Below are 21,885 nucleotides of genomic sequence, written 5' to 3' on the forward strand. Positions count from 1 at the left end.
AGAAAAAGCGCACTTTTTTTTTCTGTTCACATAGACTTCATGAAGATTTATGATAAACCCAAATAGTCTTTCTTGTTTTCTCTGAGAAATAATCTCCAAAGAACCTAAAACAGAATGCTTGTTTTATCACTCTAAAGTAAATGAAAATTGAATATTAAGGAATAAATTTTTCAATTTAAGGGCAATTTCAGAAAAATAAAAATATACATTTCACATAAATGAAATACATTTTTCCACTTCCATGTATAACATCACGAAGACAAGTTATTTTTAAACATCTCTCAAAGCATTAAAAAAATCTGGGAAGCAAATACTGAATGATTCATATTTAAATTCCTGCATACAAATCAGCCGATCTTTTTATTCATATGAAGGTCCTTTTGGAGAATCTGGCTGAAGGGAGGCCTTTTGTTTTGCTTTGCCTTCCCCTCACTCCACGTGGCGGGTGTCAGCTCTCCTCACACAAGTCCTTTTGGACACTCATTCCCAAACAGAGAGTTCTGCTTACCTCCCTACCCCTTCTCATGACCCCATTTTTGGAACAGGCTTATGCCACCCTAAAGATAGAAAAGAAACTGGCATCCTTGAAGTCAGAAATTAGAGCCTGTTATTTTTACTTTCAGGAAGAGAGAGGGAAAGGAGTTAGCATAGCTGTATATGTAGGAAGATTCGAGATAGAATTATGGTTCTAGAACAAGATGACTGCAGACACTGGAGGATCACTGCTGAGAAAATGTATGTTTGGGGAGAAGGCCTTCCAAACCAAGAAAAAAAAAATGAAAGTAGAGTGAAATCTAGAAGTATAGTATATGTTTGGAGAGAAAGCTGTGACAAAGTGTTTGATGTCAGCAAAGTCAAATCTGTCTCACCATCCAGTTGGTTACCTAAAACCTATAAAACCAGTGTGGTAGGAAAGAATTGCTGTCATCTTGGAGTATCCTGAAGTGATATAGGGAAATCAGGGATCCTGAAGTGTAAATAGTCCCCTAGTTTGCCTTTCCTTCCATGAAGAGGCATGCAGCAGCTATGGAGGTTCTGTGGAGATGCAGGAATTGAGTGGCACCTTTCTGGAAGGAGTTGGCACTGGACTTCCTACGTCAGCCTGGTGGAAGGGAGCCATGGTGTATTTTCCCTTTTATTTCTCAGGCCTCAAGAAAGAAAGTTTTAATGCCAAATCTCTCAGAAAGCATCTCAAACTTGTATATTGAGAATTTATTATAGGATGTGAAGGAGTCAACACAAGCAGGCACACAGTGATGACACCAAGGTTATTGTCCCCAGGACATGTACCAGTGTCAGCAAAGGAAGCAAAATGAAATAAATAGTGCTGGTAGGGAGTGCCACAACTAAATTTGCTTTCCTAGCAACTTGATAAAATACCCTGGAGGAGAAGGACTTCTAGATATATACAAAAGAAATTGTTTCAATGATTACATATCAATACAGTTTTTATAACAGAGGCATGATCATTTGTGTAGTATTTTAAGTAATTTATCTCAAATTCAAATATATCAATTATAATAATTTTGAGCACTTTTAGGATAAGTGCTTTCTGGTGTGACAGTATGATACATTTAAGGCATCTATATATAAAATTTATATATATTATAAACTCTATCTAAACTTTTATTTTAAGTTCAGGGGTACATGTGCAGGATGTGCAGGTTTGTTATATAGGTGAACACATGTCATGGGGATTTGTTGTACCCAGGTATTACACCCCATATCCATTAGTTACTTTTTCTGATCCTCTTCCTCCTCCCAGTCTCCACCCTCAGGTAGGCCCCAGTATGTGTCTTTCCCCTCTATGTGCCTATTTGGTCTCAATGTTCGACTCCCAGTTATGAATGAGAACACGTGGTGTTTGGTTTTCTGTTCCTGTGTTAGTTTGCTAAAGATAATGGCCTCCCGCTCCATCCATGTCCCTGCAAACGACATGATTTCATTTTTTTTATGGCTGCATAGTATTCCATGGTGTATATGTACCACATTTTCTTTATCCAGTCTATAATTGATTGGCATTTAGTCTGATTCCATGTCTTTGCTATTGTGAATAGTGCTGCAATGAATATACGTGTACATGTGTCTTTATAATAGAATGATTTCTGTTCCTTTGGGTATATACCCAGTAATGGGATTGGTGGGTTGAAAGGTAGTTCTGACTTTAGGTCTTTGAGGAATCACCACTCTGTCTTTCACAATGGTTGAACCCACAACAGTGTATAAACGTTGCTTTTTCTCCACAACCTCACCACCATCTAATATTTTTTGACTTTTTAATAATAGCCATTTTGACTGGTGTGAGATAGTATGTCATTTTCGTTTTGATTTGCATTTCTCTAATGATCAGTGATGTTGAGCTTTTTTATCATATGCTAGTTGGCTGCATGTATGCCCTCTTTTGAGAAGTGTCTGTTCATGTCCTTTGCCCACTTTTTAATTGTTTTTTTTTTTGGTAAATTTGTTTAAGTTTCTTACAAATGCTAGATATTAGACCTTTTTTAGATGCATAATTTGCAAAAATTTTCTCCCATTCTGTAGGTTGTCTGTTTACTCTGTTGAAAGTTTATTTTGATGTTCAGAAGCTCTCTAGTTTAATTAGATCCCATTTTTCAATTTTTGCTCTTGTTGCAATTGCTTTTGATGTCTTCATCATGAAATCTTTGCCTGCGCCTATGTCTTGAATGGTACTGCCTAAGTTTTCTTCCAGGGTTTTTGTAGTGTTGGGTTTTACATGTAAGTCTTTAATTCATCTTGAGTTGATTTTTGTATATGGTGTAAGGAAGGGGTCCAGTTTCAATTTTCTGCATATGTCTAGCCAGTTATCCCAGCATCATTTATTGAATAGGGAATCCTTTCCCTATTGCTTGTTTTTGTCAGGATTGTCAAAGATCAGATAGTTGTAGGTGTGCAGTCTTATTTCTAGGTTTCCTATTCTGTTCCATTGGTCTATGTCTCTGTTCTTGTACCAGTACCATGCTGTTTTGGTTACTGTAGCCCTGTAGTATAGTTTGAACTTGGGTAATGTGATGCCTCCAGCTTTGTTCTTTTTGCTTAGGATTACCTTGGCTCTTTGGGGTCTTTTTTGGTTCCATATGAATTTTGAAATAGATTTTTCTAGTTCTATGAAGAATGTCATTGGTAGTTCAATGGGAATAGCATTGAATATATAAATTGCTTTGGATGGTATGGCCATTTTCATGTTATTGATTCTTTCTATCCATGAGTATGGAATATTTTTCCATTTGTTTGTGTCATCTCTGATTTATTTGAGCAGTAGTTTGTAGTTCTCCTTGCAGAGCTCTTTCACTTCTCTTGTTAGCTGTATTCCTAGATATTTCATTCTTTCTGTGGCAATTGTGAATGGGAGTTCTTTTTTGATTTGGCTCTCATCTTAACTGTTGTTGGGGTATAAGATTGCTAGTGATTTTTGCACAATAGTTTTGTATCCTCCGCCTTTGCTGAAGCTGCTTATCAGCTTAAGAAGCTTTTGGACTGAGACAATGGGGTTTTCTAGACATTGGATCATGCCATCTGGTGACTAGTCAGCAATAGTCTTACTTCTCTTCCTATTTGAATGCACTTTATTTCTTTTTCTTGCCTGATTGCTCTGGCCAGAATTTAATACTAGGTTGAATAGGAGTGGTGAGAGAATGCATCCTTGTCTTGTGCTGTTTTTCAATGGGGAATGCTTCAAGCTTTTGCCCATTCAGTATGATGTTTGGGTTTGTCATACATGGCTGTTATTATTTTGAGGTATGTTCCCTCAATACCTAGTTTATTGAGAGTTTTTAACATGAAGGTATGTCAAATTTTATTGAAAACCTTTTCTGCATCTATTGAGATAATCATGTGGCGTTTGTCTTTAGTTCTGTTTTTCTGCCCTGGTAAAATGACTGTATAATATGAATTTTTTGTTAAAACTTTAGTAAATAATAGGAAAATAATGTTATTCTGAGCAATATCGCACTCCAAGAATGTTTTATTAGTTTCAGAGTCTCAGCTTCTTCCAAGTACGTTATTAATAGTTCTAGTAATCTGACAGTCACTATAGAATAACTCATTAATTTTTAAAGTGTTTAGAGACCTTTTAAATATGATAAAGTTCTATGAAAATTAAGTTTCAATTTTATCTTCTGAGAATATTTTATACACTATGTATTTGAATTGTAAACAGCATATTATAATTATTTAGTATTGGGGAATTAAAAAAATCCATAGCTACATAAAAGTATAGAGTTTAGAACATCTATGCAGAGACTCTTCTTAAACTGCTGCTGTACTGAACCTGAATAGGCGAATTCATTAGAATGTGGAGCTTTCAAATAAAGCTTTTAATTTAATAGCCATTTCCTTTGACATTCATGAACATGCTAAAAGCAAAACAAGAGTTTTTCACTGTAGAAGTAAATACCATTTCCCTTGAAAAGTGTTTTTGGGTAGTATTTTTGGGGCCAAAGAGGTGGTGAAAAGGGTTGGCCAGTCTTATTTATTAATAGATTTATCTAAAAGTGTGTTACAATGTATATTAACACATTGAAAACAACTATGTTTTGAATTCAGTTCCAGTACATTAGAGCATTTCTTTATGTACATATTTTATCTATTTAATTATTTATTTTAGATTTTTTATTGATACATGATAGATGTACATCTTTTCAGGGTATAGCTGATAATTTGATACATTCATATAACATGTAAAGATCATATCAAAGTAATTAGGATATTCGTCATCTTATATATTTATCTTTTCTTTATGCTAGGAACATTTAAATTATTCTCTTCTAGCTATTTTGAATTCATGAACATATTTTAAAATGCAAATGCCATTTCTGAATATAAAACAGTTTATTATTTGAGTATGTCTGTATGTATGTGTATGTGTGCATGCATGCATGGCTGGAATGAGTTTTTATATCTTTATAATTATTTATGCTTAGTATCCATAATCAATAAACAGTGATAATCTAGTAAAAAATAAAACTGTGAGTGATAGCAAATGCACTTTTGGAAGAAAGTCTGTTGGCTATGTAATTTCTCCCCCATTTTTTCAGGCTTCAGATACTAAATAAACACATGTGAAGTAAGTTAATTAAGAAGTATATCAGAAATGTCCTATTAGCCATTCAAAGAGAATTATAAAGTTACAAAACTTTTCATAATGATTTATAAAAATAAACACTAGGAATCGATCATTTCTCCAATCATAAAATGTTTAAATTTTAATGCCAATAATGTTAAGCTATTAACTTCCACATGATACTGTCAATATATCTCAAAGACATGACTTTGATTTAGGATTTAGAGTTCACGTTTTGTTTGCTTTGAACCCATTTATTATACAAATGTGGTGATTTTTAGTTTTCCAGTCTGATAAACACAATTTTGGGAGTAATTCTTACCGTAATTGCAGGTCCAGCAAAAGCCAAGCTAAGCAACATGAGGAATGGAATTGCCTCCTGGGTTGGTTCAATGTACGGCATGCTAAGACTCCGGTCATAGCAGCTAAATCCAGAGTGTACAGGTTTGAAGACATCTGTGAGTTCGAGGAAATAGAGGCTAACCACCGATGATGCCAATATAGGCAACTAAGAATGAAGGACAAAGAAGATCAATTTATTCTACCTGATATACAGGGCATACATAGAAAACAAGTGGCTTTCTCTTCTTCTCTCACTATTCTTCTCCGATTCCAGAGTTAAAAATCGTTCATAAGTTCTATTACTTCTACCTTCAACATGGATTCCAATTCACCCCCCTTAGTCACAGCCTGTTACGCGTCTATGTTGACCCCAACCTTCTAATTGGTGCTACACCTCCACTCCTACCCTCCCACCGTACCCATTCATTTTCCACACAGCATTCCAAAGGGTCTTGTAGAAATATTTCAGATCAGACAGGTCAACATCACTGATAATCAGAGAAATGCAAATCAAAACCACAATGAGATACCACCTCATGCCAGTCAGAATGGCGATTATTAAAAAGTCAGGAAACAATAGATGCTAGTGAGGCTGTGGAGAAATAGAAACGCTTTTACACTGTTGGTGGGAATGTAAATTAGTTTAACCATTGTGGAAGACAGTATGGCGATTCCTCAAGGATCTAGAACCAGAAATACCATTTGACCCAGCAATCCCATTACTGGGTATATACCCAAAGGAATAGAAATCATTCTAGTATAAAGACACATGTGCATGCATGTTTATTGCAGCACTGTTTACAATAGCGAAGACATGGAACCAACACAAATGCCTATCAATGATAGACTGGATAGAGAAAATGTGGTATGTATACACCATGGAATACTATGCACCCATAAAGAGGAATGAGATCATGTCCTTTACAGGCACATGGATGAAGCTGGAAGCCATCATTCTCAGCAAACTAACACAAGAACAGAAAACCAAACACACATATTCTCATTCATAACTGGGAGTTTAACACTGAGAACACATGGACACAGACAGGGGAACAACACACACCAGGGCATGTTGGGGGTTGAGGGTTGAGGGGAGGGAACTTAGAATACAGGTCAATAGGTGCAGCAAACCACTAAGGCACACGTATGCTTATGTAACAAACCTGCACATTCTGCACATGTATCCCTTTTATTTTAGAAGAAATAAAGAAAACAAACAAACAACAACAACAAAGTATTTCAGATCGCATCAGTCTAGTGGTTCCCACTCAACTTGAATAAAATCCAAATGCCATCCCATGCAATGCAAGTTGCTTCATGCTTTGGCTCTTGATTCTTCTTGTACTACGTTTTCACCCCTTCTCAGCCCTCTGCTCACTGCAGTCTAATTGGTTTTCATTCTTTTCCTGTAATATTCAAATTCATTTCTGCCCAGGGTCCTTTGCGCTTGATGTTTCTTCTTCCTTTTGTGCTCTTTTTCTGGCTCTTTATACTACTGCTTCTTTACATCATTTAGTGATGCCTTTCTGCACGCTTTACCCAAGGTAGATCTTGATCTATCCTTCACTCTCTACTTTATCATCTTGCTTGATTTTTTTCATGACACTTATCATTAACTGAAATTACCTTGCCAATTTAATACTTCACTTATTTATTTTTCATCTCTCCCAGTCTCCCACTGAAATAAGTACTCTATGAAGTGAGAGTCTGCCAGTGTTATTTATAAGTCCTGGCACTTGGTAGGCAGGGAATACATCATTTGATAATTTAAGGAAGCAATCAATACTTGTTGATAACTAGATAATTGAATAAATGTGTAAACCTTAATTTAATTACAATAACTAGACTAGAGTTAACAGAGTTAGCTAATAAAAATACAAGTCACCCAGTGAAATCAGATTTTCAGATAGCAATGAATAATTTTTAGTGTAAGTATACCCCATGCAATATTTGAGAGATAGTTACACTAAAAGTTATTCATTGTTTATCTGAAAATCCTGACTTCACTGGGTCTCATCTATTTGGTCTCCCTAAACTAGGCACAGTGTACTTTCTAGGTTTTGTGTACCATTTTTGTGTTTAATTGTTTATTCATTCATGTGTGAATGTGCTAGGCACTAATGTAGGTAGATATAGTGAATAAGAGATAGACGTGGTCATCAAGGAGCAATAGCTTAGTGAGAGACCTGCTCTCAGCTAAAGAGAAAATATCACACATGCTTAACCTAGTGCCAGACCTTCCAGAACCCAAAAATGTGGACTTACATAACACTCAAAGAACTGCATAGTTTAAGGCTTTGTTCCTTTGGAGGATATAATATTTATTTAAGCAAACAGGAAATGTTTTTGATAAAGACAATATTAGCTACCCATGATTTCTGATTGTTCGGTTTGAAAAAACAGTTTTTTAATTTTTATTTTTAGAAGACAGCATTATGTCTTCTATTCCCAAGAGGTCTTTTTTTTTTGTAGTTAGGAAATAATTAGGTTTACTGGAAAAAAAAGAAATACATAGTGAGTAAACTTGCATAATCTTTCTGTTTTTCAGATGGATTCTTTGCAGAGAACAAAAAGTATATCAAAAACATTTAGTTTTTCTTATCGGCTATTATTCGATCACTTCAAATATCTGATCATTTTGCCTCACTACTTCTCTCTCCTATAGTGCACGAATAGTAGCTTTCAGTCTTGACCAATAAATCAGCTCTTCACGGTGCATGTACATTATTGAAATTTCCACTTAAATCCGTATAAATATACTTAAGTATTAATTTAACAAATACTTCATAAAGTGCTTACTACGCGCCAATATTATGTTTTAGAAATTTTAATTAATTTGACATATTTTAAACTCATTTAACCTAAAACTTTCTATTGTGACATAAGATAGTTGCTATCAGTATCCTCATTTTGCAGGTGGATAAGCAGTTACATATCGTAAGTGACAGAGGTGGATTTTGAATCCATGAATTCTAGTTCCACAGTCAACAATATCTGGAATAAATAGTTTATAAATATTATTAAGTATAGTTGTTATTGTTATAACCAGTAACAATAATATGTTCACTAAACATCACCTTTCTCATGAAGCTTTACTTGATAATACCTTTTGAGAGTAATTTCTTCAGTTTTAATCCCCTAGTACTTCTTTTTAGGAAATATTTACCCACTGCTCTTTTTTATCTGCTATAAACTAGGTTTAGTCTTTTGCTTTGCTTCCCAAACTAAAATCTCCTTAAGGCAGGGGCCTAATCGTGCTGATTTCTATGTTGCCACTGATATACGTCATAGTGACTTCCAAATATATATGCATGTATCTCTATATATACATATATGCCACATTAACATATGAATTAAAGTAATTTGTCATAGTATTATGCATTAGTCTTTTCAGCCAGTAGCCTTCCTGAAACTGACAATTTTTCCAATTATATCATTTTTCTAATTATATAATTTTCCATATATACATTAATATCTTCTATATTTCTATAGAAGCATGTTTTAAAACCTTCATTTTTTTTCCTAATAAGAATCTTTTTTTCTCTGGGCGCAGTGGCTCACGCCTGTAATCCCAGCACTTTGGGAGAGAGGCGGATCACAAGGTCAGGAGTTTGAGACCAGCCAGACCATCATGGTGAAACCCCATCTCTACTAAAAAGAACCTTTTTTCTTTTTGATGTTTATTTATCTTATTTTTTAAAAAGCATATTTACTCTGTTCCTTACATCATTTTGTTTGTAATAGTTATTTGTATAAAATCTTCATTATATTCATTATATTTTGGAAAAAAATAATTTTATACGTGGTGTTCCCATACTGTAGTTTACTACCCAATGTAATGAATTAAATGACAATGTTTATTTCTAACATAATTGTCTTCAGAGTTACCTTTTTATCTTTTGAAATGCTCAACAACAGATTTTTTTTTGAGTATAAGGAATTTAACAGACGGTATGTGCCAGTTTCGGCATACATATAGAATTGATATGCACATAATAAAATTACACAGACTTGTTTTGATTGCATTTAAAATGAGATTTTGAAAATGAGATTTAAAGAGATTTTTTAAAAATCTACATAGCCAAGAACTACAAATTTTATTCTCTAGTCATGATACAGCCCCCAAAAAAGTGTGAACCAAGCTTTTTTTGTTTTGTTTTTTTGTTTTCTGAGACAGAGTCTCGCTCTGTCGCCCAAGCTGGAGTGCAGGGGTGCCATTTCGGCCCCCTACGACCTCCACCTCCCGAGTTCAAGCGATTCTCCTGCCTCAGTCTCCCGAGTAGCTGGGACTACAGGAGCGTGCCACCACACCCGGCTAATTTTTTGTATTTTTAGTAGAGACGCGGTTTCACCGTGTTAGCCAGGATGGTCTTGATCTCCTGACCTCGGTGATCCGCCCGCCTTGGCCTCTCGAAGTGCTGGGATTACAGACGTGAGCCACCGTGCCCAGCCGAACCGAGCTATTTTTATGCAGCAATAGAGAGGAGGGAAGTTACCTGAGGATTAGGAAAGCGGTTTATTTTCAAAAGGAAAAGACTGATTCTTATAATTACCATCTGCTAAGGAACCCGTGAGTGAAAATAATAGAGCAATTTTTAAGAAGAAAAATTATAACTGTTTTAGAGAACAGGGCAAACAAAAGAAAGGTGTCTTAAAATACCACATTTGCTAGATAATATTGATTTTTCTGATGCCAACTTTAAATAGACAAATCTAGATTATATATCCATTTTAGTGAGACATTTTATCAAATCTATCATGATATTTTATCTAGATCAGATAGCTTACTTGTTTTTAGCCTGATTATAATAAAGACAAACTACTTTTCATTGGGGAGAGTTCAATTTGCTCTGAGCCTAGGGCAATACAGATCAGTTCCATTCTTTGCCTCTCTCATAGCCATTGTGAATTCAGAGTCCTATAACATCCTTTTGAACTGGTGGAAACCATAGTCACAAAGGGCCAATTAATATGTATGGTATTGGTGCCTCATCCATTTATTCATTCAACAAATATCTTTGATAGCCTGCTAGTCCCAAGCCTTGTTCTAGGTCCTGGGAATACAGTTATGATAAAACAAAATATCTGTTTCCATGAATATTTCATTCTAGTTGAGGAAGCCAGGTAAACAATATATATTTCATATATATAATATATATTATATATTAAATATATATTTCACATATATAATATATATTAAATATATATCAGAAAGATATATATATCAGAAAGAACACATACTATAAAGAAGAGGGCTGTGTAATTAAGTGCCTGAATTCCTATTTTAGATCTAGGAAGACCTATTTCAGTAGGTGCCATTTAAGCAGAGACTTGAATGGGCAAGAAAGAACTAACCATATGAAAACCAGGTAAAGACCATAATCAAAAGGCGGAAGTGATACAAAATGAAGTCAGAGAGGTAGATTTGGGACCAGATGTTGCAGAGACCTGACGTCCAAGGAGGAAGTTAGAATTTTATTTAAAGTAGGATCAGAAACATTCTGGAGAGTTCAAGCAGAGGTGTAGTATGATTTGAAATGTGTTTTACAAAGATCACTGGCTGTTAGATTGAGGATGATCATGGTGGGTCAAAAGTAGGAATAGGGTAAAAATTTAGAAGGCTGTTCAAAACTCAACAAATATTTATTAAATACCTAGTAGGCATCGGGTACTTCTCTAAGTGTAAGGGATGTAGCAGTAAACCAAACAGAGAAAACTCCGTGCATTCACAGAGCTTACATTCTAGTGGATGCATGGCAATGGCGGAAATCCAGGAGAGATGAGACAGCATGTACTAGAGTTTAGTACTGGAGATACAAAGAAATCGGCAGATTGTTGATATGGTTTTGGAGATAGATATGACAAACCTTGTTTATGGCTTGATCAATGAAGAAGATAAAACAATAAAGGTTGATTTCAAAGATGGGGTTTGAGGAATTAGGCCAGTAGTGTCATTCCTTGGGATAGGGAGAAGTTTGGATGGAAAGAATAGAAGATTCTGTTTTGAAAATATTAAAACTGTTAAGTCTCTTAGTTACTAAAGTAAGAGGTCAATTTGGAGCTAACAGGAGAGTCCAAGGCTGGAGGCATAAAGCTGAAAATTATTGGTACAAGATGATTTAAGCAGCAAAATCCTCACTTTTGGGGAACAACACTATCATAAGAGATTTCAAGGTTAAATTATTTTAGTTTTGATATAAGTAATGTTACAAGAAGTCAAAGAAAATAGTTGTGTATATTCATGCCAAACATATGCAAGAGCTATTCTAAGAGATTAAGGAAGATTTTAATATTAATAACACATTTAAAATGAGAGGCTTGGAACCAACTTGATAAATATCCCAAAATCATATATAATGTGAAATTTGAAACAAAAGCAGAATACATTGAAATTCAATTAAAACTGGGAAAAATACTAGCAGATCAAAGCAATTGTATTAAAGCCTGTAGCCATGAAGAAGATTGTCACAGGTCAACACACACGTGGTGAGGGAATTTTCTACTTCCTACAGTATGATCTTTAGTGGTATTCTGTAGTATTTTTTGCCTTGTAGCTAATACAGATTAATATTTTCTTCAAATATTGATAATAATAATAACATAATATTAGTCTTTATGGTATATAAAACTATCCTCACTCTAAGTATAGCATATTCAGATTGGCTGCAAAGAACTTCAAAAATATAGATTATAAACACAGACTAACACTTGAAGTGTCATTAAGGGAAATAATTGCTCAGAATGAGTCTGCAACATTACTTAAGGTCTAGAAATCTAAACTAGTTTTTATACATAAAACGGATGTGGCTTGTATGACATGAATAGATACAAATTGAAACAGGGCAGTGTGATTGAGGGAAACCAGTGCTGGCCTCAGAAGCAGGAGAATCCAGTTTCTCCCCTCATTTATTCTGCCAGCTTTTGGGATTTGGGAAAGTCACTTAACCTTTCTGGGCTTCATTTGTTATCAGTGAAATGAGGGGTTTTTTTACATTGCCATCTAATACTGAAATGCTTCATATACTGCCATGAATTAAGAATCATTTCTCTCATTTCTTTCACACTGTCACTGCCTTATATAAAGCATTAGGGCCTTTAAAAAAATCTCTATTCTCTTCATAATTTGTTTCATCCTCCACAATGCTTCCAAACTAATTTTCCTAGAATTCACACCTCATCATGCATTTAATGGTGCCCCATTAATAACAAAATAAAGTGCAAATTTTTTAGAATGATATTTATGACTTTTTAAAATATGGCCTTGATCTGCCTGTCTTGGTTGATTTTGCTTTCCACCTACTCTCCACTCTCCTAAACCAGAAAGACAGCCCATGTTCCCATTATATTTATATTTCAAAAAGACATGTTCTAGTCTCTGCTTCACATTATGGTTCCACATTTATTTCTCATAAAAATTGTACTTATCCTTTCAGGTTGAGATCATGTAATTTTTTTCTCCCTGAAACCTTCTCCAGGCTCTCCACTCAGAATTGAAGATTCCATCTCACATACTTCATATATAACTTTATCGAAGGGTCTGTTAGTCTGCCTTTGATTATAGTTATTTATATATTACCAACCCTTGCCCTAAGATCAAGTACTCAAGAGTGAAACCTTTGCAATTCACCCAGTGCTTTTAATGTTTTAGGTGTCCAATAAATGTTCACTGAATTTAATTGAAAGAAATCAAGAAATTATGATTAAAGGAACAAAAAACATAGGCAATTTCTGAAAAGTACACAGCATGTGTTGAGGACTTAGGTGCCAGATACTAGTTAAGTTTAAAAGATCGCTATATTCAATCTACACTGTATAAAGTATCTATTAGTATCCCCAGATTACAAATGAGAAAACTGAGGCAGAAATAGGTTATATAAATTGTGCAACAGCCACAAAGCCCCCAAATTGGGAACACCCAGACTCCTACCCAGGTGTCTAAGTTGGGAAACATGCTCAAAATTCTTTGCTCATGGAGCTCAACTGGCTTTCCTCCTCCACACCGCTAAGATAACTGCATGTGGGGTGCCCATGTGGGGAGAGGGGGTCCTAGGGGAAAGGTGCAGTTTGAAAAACGCCGCTCTGTTTCTCTTAATTCTTATTACTCTTAAACACATTCTCTACTCACTTATTCTTTATCACCCAAACATGAAAATTGCTTTGTTTGTTCCAATCTGAGATCTGTCTTTTCTAGAGCTCCTCTCAGTTTCAGTAGAATTTATTAGGTATGTACTCAGACCTAAAAAGCAAAGGACATTTACTGAGTTTTTATTTAGACGTTTCATCCTAATTATCTACTTTAATTCTTAACCTCCTTGGGATCCTTAAGATAAATTTAAGATAAGGACCATGCCCCAGATAAGTAAAATAGCATGCCTGGCTTCAAAGGCCAGTAATTGAAACCTGGTCTGCTAAATTCCTGGAAGCATGCACCGCCGTGTATCCTGCTGTCATTCTGCCACATGTCACCATCTGGCACTAGTCTGGTGCTTTTCAGGAAAGGACAGCCCCAGGCTTCAATGAGATTGCCAGTTTAAAGGACACAAGGTGAGAGATGGCCATGTGTCAAGGGGTTTCAACGGCAACAACAGGAAAGGGGTGGCAGGCACTTTCAAATCACACTCTCACTGATGTGGTGCCCTCAGGTCCTGAACGTTATTCCTTGTGCAGTTTCTTTGAAGTTATTTGTATTATTTTGGTTTTGGGAATATCTTAAGAGCATTTAATTATATTTTGGATATGGTCTGCTTTTATTTTCACTTTTGTCTTCCCTAGTGAATGATTTCTAATATAAAGTATCAGAAATTAGGCAAACTTAAGGTTCCACATGTTTTCCTGCTTTTAGTGCTTCCTTCGGATCACTTTCTCTGACCATACAGAGGTATCCTGATGAATGTCTAGATCATAGCAATTGTCATATGGGATGGCAGTTGTTCCTTTACATTCTCTCTTATTCAGCGACAAGATCCTTGAGAGCAGAGAAATAGTCTTATCCATCTCTTTATCCCTGACATACTAGGTGTCCCCAATATACAATAAACGAATACATACATGGACAATTTGAAGAGAGTTGCCAAATGTTGAGACATTCTTGCAGTATTGTTAGGAAAATATCCACCATTTAAAAAGATCTTCATTTATTCTACCACAAGAAAATGCTTTCTATTTTGAATTTCTGGAACTCTAATGATTTCATTAGCTTTAAAAAAATCAAGAAACTTCTTAAATTGGATCCTCCATAGCAATGATAATTAATAGAGAAGAGCTGCCTCACCTAATAGATGTATTAGGTTGAATGGGAAAAAATCTGTTCTATGTTTTTATACCTGAATATGAAACTACATCTTTACAGCTCTAAAAGGACCAATACAATCACACTGATGTAACAGTAAAGTCAAAAATAATGATAAATGGTTGTTTTATTACCTGAATATTGATCTAGCACTAGGCTTGGGGTAGTTGGTTTTGTACTCACCAGACTTAACCTCAGGTAGTGAAAATTTGTTCTTCTTACATAATTAGACACTGAAGTATGTGCATTGTCTTGGAAAGCATTTTATTCTTTAAACCGTTAGAGACTAAGACCTGAGGCTGAGAATCTGTATTTCAATTATTAAAAGTAATTGCTTTTAAATCCTTTCTTCCAGCTGTAATTTCTCTTCCCTTACAACATACAGCTGACATTTAAAAATTTGGGTAATAATAGTAATTTAATGATACTAATGTTTGACAGGTACCATTTAAAGTACTTTATATGTTTGAATTCATGCAATCTTCACAACACCTTTTTGATGAAGATACTATTATTACTGCCATCTTACAGATGAGGAAACTGAGATTACATGAGATTACATGATTTGTATGAGGTTATACAGTAAGATTCCATGATTTGTATAAGGTTATATAGCTTGTTAGCTGGATTACAAACTCAAGAAATCTGGCTTCCCAATTCATGTTTGTGATTATTGTACAGAATTATTGTATTCTACCTCTTCCTAGAAGCTTATACAATGGATCAATGGGTTTCCAAAGACATTGAGAAATAACAAAATAAAAAAGAGAATATTTCTCTTTATAGATAGTTAATACTACCCTACAATTTCGATAGTGCGTGATATTGTATATATTCTTCATATCCTCTAAAAAGGTAAGATCTTAATATACTTAGATTAGTGTTTTCACTATTAGTGGGATTGCTGTATTCACACAGAGAAAGCACACAGATGTTCACCTTGTAATAATGTCAGGCAAATGTGACATAACTAAAACTTCTACATGAGCGATCTTCAAAAGTCATGGAACATGTATATTATGAAAAAACTGAATGGATTTCAATTTTTTTGCACCAAAATAAGCCCATACTCACTCATAACATATCTGAAAAAGATCTAGTTTGAAGCACTGAGAAGGATGAGATATCAGTTTGAAAAGAACCCCTGTCAGAGCAACATGAATTCTGCTAAAATTGAAGCAAGAACATGCATCGAATTTATGATGAAGCTTTAGTAGAAGAATGGCAAAATCATTGATAATTTGCAGAAAGTTTATAAATACAAGAAATCAGCAGTTTACAAATGGATAATTCATTTTAAGAAGGGAAAAGACGATGTTGAAGATAAAGCCCACAACATCAGACCATCCACATCAATTTGCAAGGAAAACATTTGTCTTGTCCATACCCTAATTGAAAAGGACTGACTATTAACAACACAAACAATAGCCAACAACATAGACCTCTCACTTGGTTAAGCTTACACAATTCTGACTGAAACATTAAAGTTTAGCAAACTTTCCATTCAATGGGTGCCAAAGCAACTGTGGCCAGATTGGCTGCAGACAAGAGTAGAGCTTTCAATGGACAAAAATAAACAGGTAGGATCAAAGTCCTGAAGCATTTCCTCAAAGAACTGTAACAAGTGATGAAACATGGTTTTATCAGTATGATCCTGAAAACAAAGCACAATCAAAACAATGGCTGCCAAGATGGGAAAGTGGTCCTGGCAAAGCAAAAGTGGACTGGTTAAGAGCAAAGTTCATGACAACATCGTTTTGGGATGCTCAAGGCATTTTGCTTGTTCACTTTCTGGAGGGCCAAAGAACAGTAATATCTGCTTATTATGAGAGTGTTTTGAGAAGGTTAGCCAAAGCTTTAGCAGAAAAATGCCCAAGAAAGCTTTGCTAGAGAATCCTTCTCCACCATAACAATGCTCATCCCTCTCACCAAACAAGGGCAATTTTGTGAGAGTGTCAATGAGAAATCATTAGGCATCCATTTCACAGTCCTAATTTGGCTCGTTCTGACTTCTTCTTGTTTTCTATTCTTAAGAAATCTTTCAAAGGCACCCATTTTTCTTTAGCTGATAATGTGAAAAAGATTGCAATGATATTGTTAAATTCCCATTAGCATCAGTTCTTTAGGAATAGACTAATGGTTTTTATCATTGCTTACAAAACTATCTTGAACTTGATAGAGCTTATGTTGAGAAATAAAGTTTATATTTTTTATGTTTATCTTTTAATTCCATTTTTTCCATGAACTTTTAGAAGTCTGCTTGTATTTGAGTTATAGCATAAGAGAAGCAAATTTCTGACTTTGAGATTTAAATTGACATATAATCTTAACATTATATACACAGGAATGACTGAATTAAAGACCATCGGTGTTTCTAAATTAATTATGTTTTCACGATGTTTATTAAAATAAAGTATCAATTTTATTATTAAACCATTTTACTTAAACATTATGAAAGTTCATATTTTCTATTACATTCAATACTTAACAAATACTTTTTAGTATTTTCCATGTGCCTGATACATTTTATTTGACCTATTAATTATCCAGAAAAGGAACTTCTCATCTAATTTCAGAGATTAGAATGCTCTAGCATATCACAAGCTTCTCTTCCCTCTAAGCTTGTCTCCTACATACACATCTTTATACACACTTAGATGCCCATTATGAGCCCTTCTTCAAAGTTAAGTTTCCAATGCTGCTGAAGGCCTTGGTTATTTAAGTTTCATTTTTGAAAAGGCTTGGTGTATGTAAAAGAGATATTGAAGTTGAGCACTTAATGTGGGACATTAATAACTTCTATTTTATTTTCAAACATTTTAATGCTGTGATTATGTTAATTAAAGTAAGTAGGATTGTGTTATGTGTTTTACTGGAAAATGTCAGCCCTTGTGATTCTTAGGGTCATCTCATATGAGGTACCTCATACCCCTCTCCCTCTCCCTACTGTGCTGCATCGACCTCTGGAATCTTAGGAAGGTGAAGGGTAGTGGTGGAGGAAGAAACAGCCTGCTGAGTTTGGTGGGCTGGGGGATTTGGAATGAGCAGTTCTTAAAGTTTTTTGTAGTCCCATAGAGTAGGCATTTTCTAGGATGTGCTACACTTGGCCCTTCTTAGTCATGTTGGAACATACATTTGAGCAGTGAAGTCTTAGCAATCTCTTCCTCTATTTCTGAACAGGACTGAAAGAACCACTAGCCTTTAAGGTCAGCCAAAGAATAATGTGGCCAAGGCCAAAGCCAAAGCTGAGGTTCAGTCCAGGCTCTGTCTCCCTATGTTAATTAATTAAGCTGCTAGATTTATTGACCTACGCAACGACTAATCCATCACAGATTTATTGAGAGACTATCTGCTCTCAGCTATTTGCATTGTTCTACAGGCTGGAGTTTAAAAATAAATAATAAAAAGAATTTTTCCCTAATTATGTCCTGGGCCAACCATCTAAAAATTACCAGAACCACTATTATCTATGGAATAACCATTAGTCTGAGACTGAAATATTGAAAGATGTAACACCATCAAATAATTTTTCTTCATATACATAAAATTCAACTGGAAGCTAGAAACCAAATGAGGTCTTAAAGCAGAAGAGTTTTCAAAAATTCATCTCCCTATAATATATTGTTTATAACAGATTGCTGACCATCCTTTTTATCAGGTTTTGCCATGAAGAAGACATTATTTAGGTCCAAATCTTCACAGTTGGACGTTCTCCATGTTTTAATAACTCAAATCTCAGTTGCTACAATACAGGCATTTTCAGATCATCACCCAAGGGATAAGTAACCTGTTAATTCTTCAGGGTGTATCCAACTGCCTTAAAAAAAAAGATTCCAATGAATCATACAATAGCCTAAATGAGATGACTCGTTCCCAAAGACTAAATCTAATTTATTCATCATTTTTAGAAAGCATAATATTCTTTATTTCACAGATGGTTCAGTTGAGGCATGGGAAGATATTTAATTTGCATTGAACAGACACTGCTGCTGATGAGTTTATATATGATATTTTAGAATTCTGGAAAGATAAGAATGGCAGTGGCTTACAGGTTATGGGCCTACCAACAACCTTGGAGTAGAGACTTTCAGTAGAGTGTTACCTGGGCACTGTGTATAGAAGACACACAGTAAACGAGAATTCCCCTCCACTGACTAGGTCAAGGTAAGGGTACTGAAAAAAAGTGGTCTCTATTTTGTGAGTGTGTGCATATGTCCCTCTATCTATAAAAATGGGCAGGAGTTCCAGTAAATATTTGTTGTTATTGTATTATACATTGTAATAAACTGCTCCACCATTGTATGCACACTGTATAAAACATACATAAATGTGTGATACCAGTAAAAAACAATCAGGAGAACCAGCCCCTTTCCAGGGAATCAGGTAGCATCTAAAGCTACCACAAAGTTTACTTTTGACAAGATGGGAGAGGGGGTGTTGGTAAATGGGACAGAGAAAATTCATTTACTAGGCCTGACTTTGCTTTAGAATTCTTGGCCATATTTTATAATTTGCATATGATTAAAGGGTCATAATTACTCTAACCTGATCACAATAGTTCCATCATTTTCAAATGAGAAAAATGAGGCTTAGAGAAAATAAGTTAATTGCCCAAGATTCTAAAGCTAATTGGTAGATCAAGTAAAAAAGAAAACTATATTCTTTTAAAAAAGTAAAAAAAAAAATATATCTAATAGTTTGTTTTACCATAGGCATAAAAAATTGTCTGCTGGTATATGCACCTTATGTAACTAAAATAACTTTCTATGAAAATTAAAATTGCAAAGTTCTTTGCTTCAGTGATGCCTTTATTTGAAATTTCAAATCTCAAACAATCCATAGGTAAGTCCTAGATTATAAAATGAACGTAAGTACAATTAAGAGATGAGGACTCATATAGACCTTGGATATTGATCTAATCTTCAACTGTTCAATAATCCACAAGGCCGAGCAATGTCTCTGATAGGCAATTTATGATCACTTTACAAATAAAAATGTCTCCACCAGCTGATAAAAGACAGTTAAAGAAAAATTTATGTTCATATGATTAGTCCTATTTTATTACATCCAGTTAAAATTTATTGAAATTCTACTATAGACCGGAAAGTATGCCAGTTATGATTCCATTTTGTTTCTATTACTTTTACCAAAAGTCACATCATAAGCAACTGATAAATATTTATTCAACACATAAATAAATTGTTGTAAGATTACAAAACAGGTTATACCCTGGAATTTCATTTTAGCATTCCTTATTGAAGAACATTTAATATAAGATCAGTCTCTTTTGGACTCTATCCATGAGGACTTAATTTCTGAAGCATGCCTAGGATTTCATTAAATGGCAGTTTACCTCTAAGCAAACCCATAGCGCAGACTTTTGGTAAGAGCATTAAATTGTTAATGATATAGTCACATCTACTTCCATTGCTCTCACTCCCAAACATCATTCTTCTGTTAAATGTATGATTCCATGTTTACCTTTTCCCACAAATACATTGATTTTAATTACTTGTCTTTCCCCTTTTCTTTAATTTATTCTTAAGTGATCTAAATACCAGTTTTACACAGGCAGAAACCATCTTGTTACAGCAAATAAGAAAGCCATTATCCTCCTCTATGTTGCTTGACAGCCAACCAGATAGTAATGGACCTAAGTGCAATTGGTTCAGTCTAATTATTGGTAAGAAAAACACCTCAATGTTAGTTCTGCCAAAATTAGTATTTCTATCCTTGGCATCCATATTACAAAATCCACTTGACCATGAAAAGATTACTCCATTCGATAGTTATCTGTAAATACATTTCTCAGCTAATTAATACCATAAAAGGCTACCATGATGCTCATAATTAGACATTTCACAGTTTAAATATCACCTTTTTTTTTTCTTCTGACCAAGATGAAAAATAGCACTACTTGAGTTTTAGGCAAGTTTTTGGACTTCCCTGAGTCTTCATTACTTAAGTTTTAAAATAGAGTTTATATTTACTTCTCGGTTGCATTTAAAGGATCAGATGAGATAACGTATGAAAAATTTACATTGAAGTATAAGGGAAAATTCAAAGCTATTCCATAACTGATGACATAAATTATATTCTTACTGCTTCCCATGTTTATACTTCCCTGTACTCTCTGTTAGAGACCTCATGTCAAGGGAGTTAATTGTGAAATTACAGGTGGGCACTTAGGCAATGAGAAAAATCCCTCCTAATTTTCTAATCTTTAGCTATTACCGTGCTTTTCAAAGAGCCTAACAATTTGGAACAGTGGAAGATCCATTCATAATTGCTTTGACTTGTTTAATATAAGGTGGTCATGAAATGTGTTTGGAAGTTAGCACAAACAGCCAGCACAATTTGTTCACATGTAGAATTAGAATGACCTGTATTTTAAATGTTATAATCCAGAGGGAAACTTTCTAATATAAGGAATTCTAGAAATAGTAATAATTAGGAAAGAGCACTAGAACAGGAGTCAGGAGACCTAGGTTCTATTCCTGATCTGATATTAACCAGTGTGTCCTTAGGTAACTCTGGCATACTTGATGTGTCCAAAGTTTAACTCAGTTAACCTTTTCAAAGCAAAATTTTCTTAGGTGGTAGAAGAAACAGTGAGGCCATATGTTCTTGGATCACATAATTTTATTAGACTTATCTCTGTAATAAGACTTTTAAACTCTGTAAGACATTTGCTCACCTTTTAAATACAAAAGTTGCTTGAGAAATAGCCTACGCTGTATACATATGCTGAGAGAAAATGTGTTTGCTTTGAGTAATATTTGTAATACATTTCCAACATAAACAGCAATAATTGTGTCTCAAATAATCTTTATTTAACAAGCCAGCTTAGAAAACCAAAATGTTTAAAGGGGTCTCCATGGTTTGCTCACAGATTGGATCTCCATCTCACACACACACACACACACACACACACACACACACACACACCCACACACACACACACTTCACTCCTACCTTCAATTTTCTAATGCTTTTTCTTCTAATCCTGCTTGACTTGACCTCTCTCTGTTTCTATTACCTTGTTGAGTTTCTTTCTTTCTATCATTTGGACACACCTACATATTCTACTCTCCTAAACTCTATTTAAGTTCCAAGTCTTCCCTCTCACCCCCACCCACTGATCCTCATTAATCTTCATCAGAGACTCATGGGT

At 34.8% G+C, this 21,885-nt stretch overlaps 1 protein-coding gene across 2 annotated transcripts in view; it reads right to left on the bottom strand.

Annotated features, from left to right (window-relative positions):
* The window catches only part of PLPPR4 (phospholipid phosphatase related 4), a 45,327-nt gene that overhangs the window by 16,065 nt on the left and 7,377 nt on the right, over positions 1-21,885 (bottom strand). For both annotated transcript variants that reach the window (XM_055374683.2, XM_004026186.5), the window contains exon 2: positions 5,403-5,588. In XM_055374683.2, coding sequence (XP_055230658.1) covers positions 5,403-5,588 — 186 coding nt within the window. The remainder of the gene's footprint in view (positions 1-5,402; positions 5,589-21,885) is intronic.

Source organism: Gorilla gorilla, chromosome 1, assembly GCF_029281585.2.
Source record: "Gorilla gorilla gorilla isolate KB3781 chromosome 1, NHGRI_mGorGor1-v2.1_pri, whole genome shotgun sequence".
Lineage (NCBI taxonomy): Eukaryota > Metazoa > Chordata > Mammalia > Primates > Hominidae > Gorilla > Gorilla gorilla.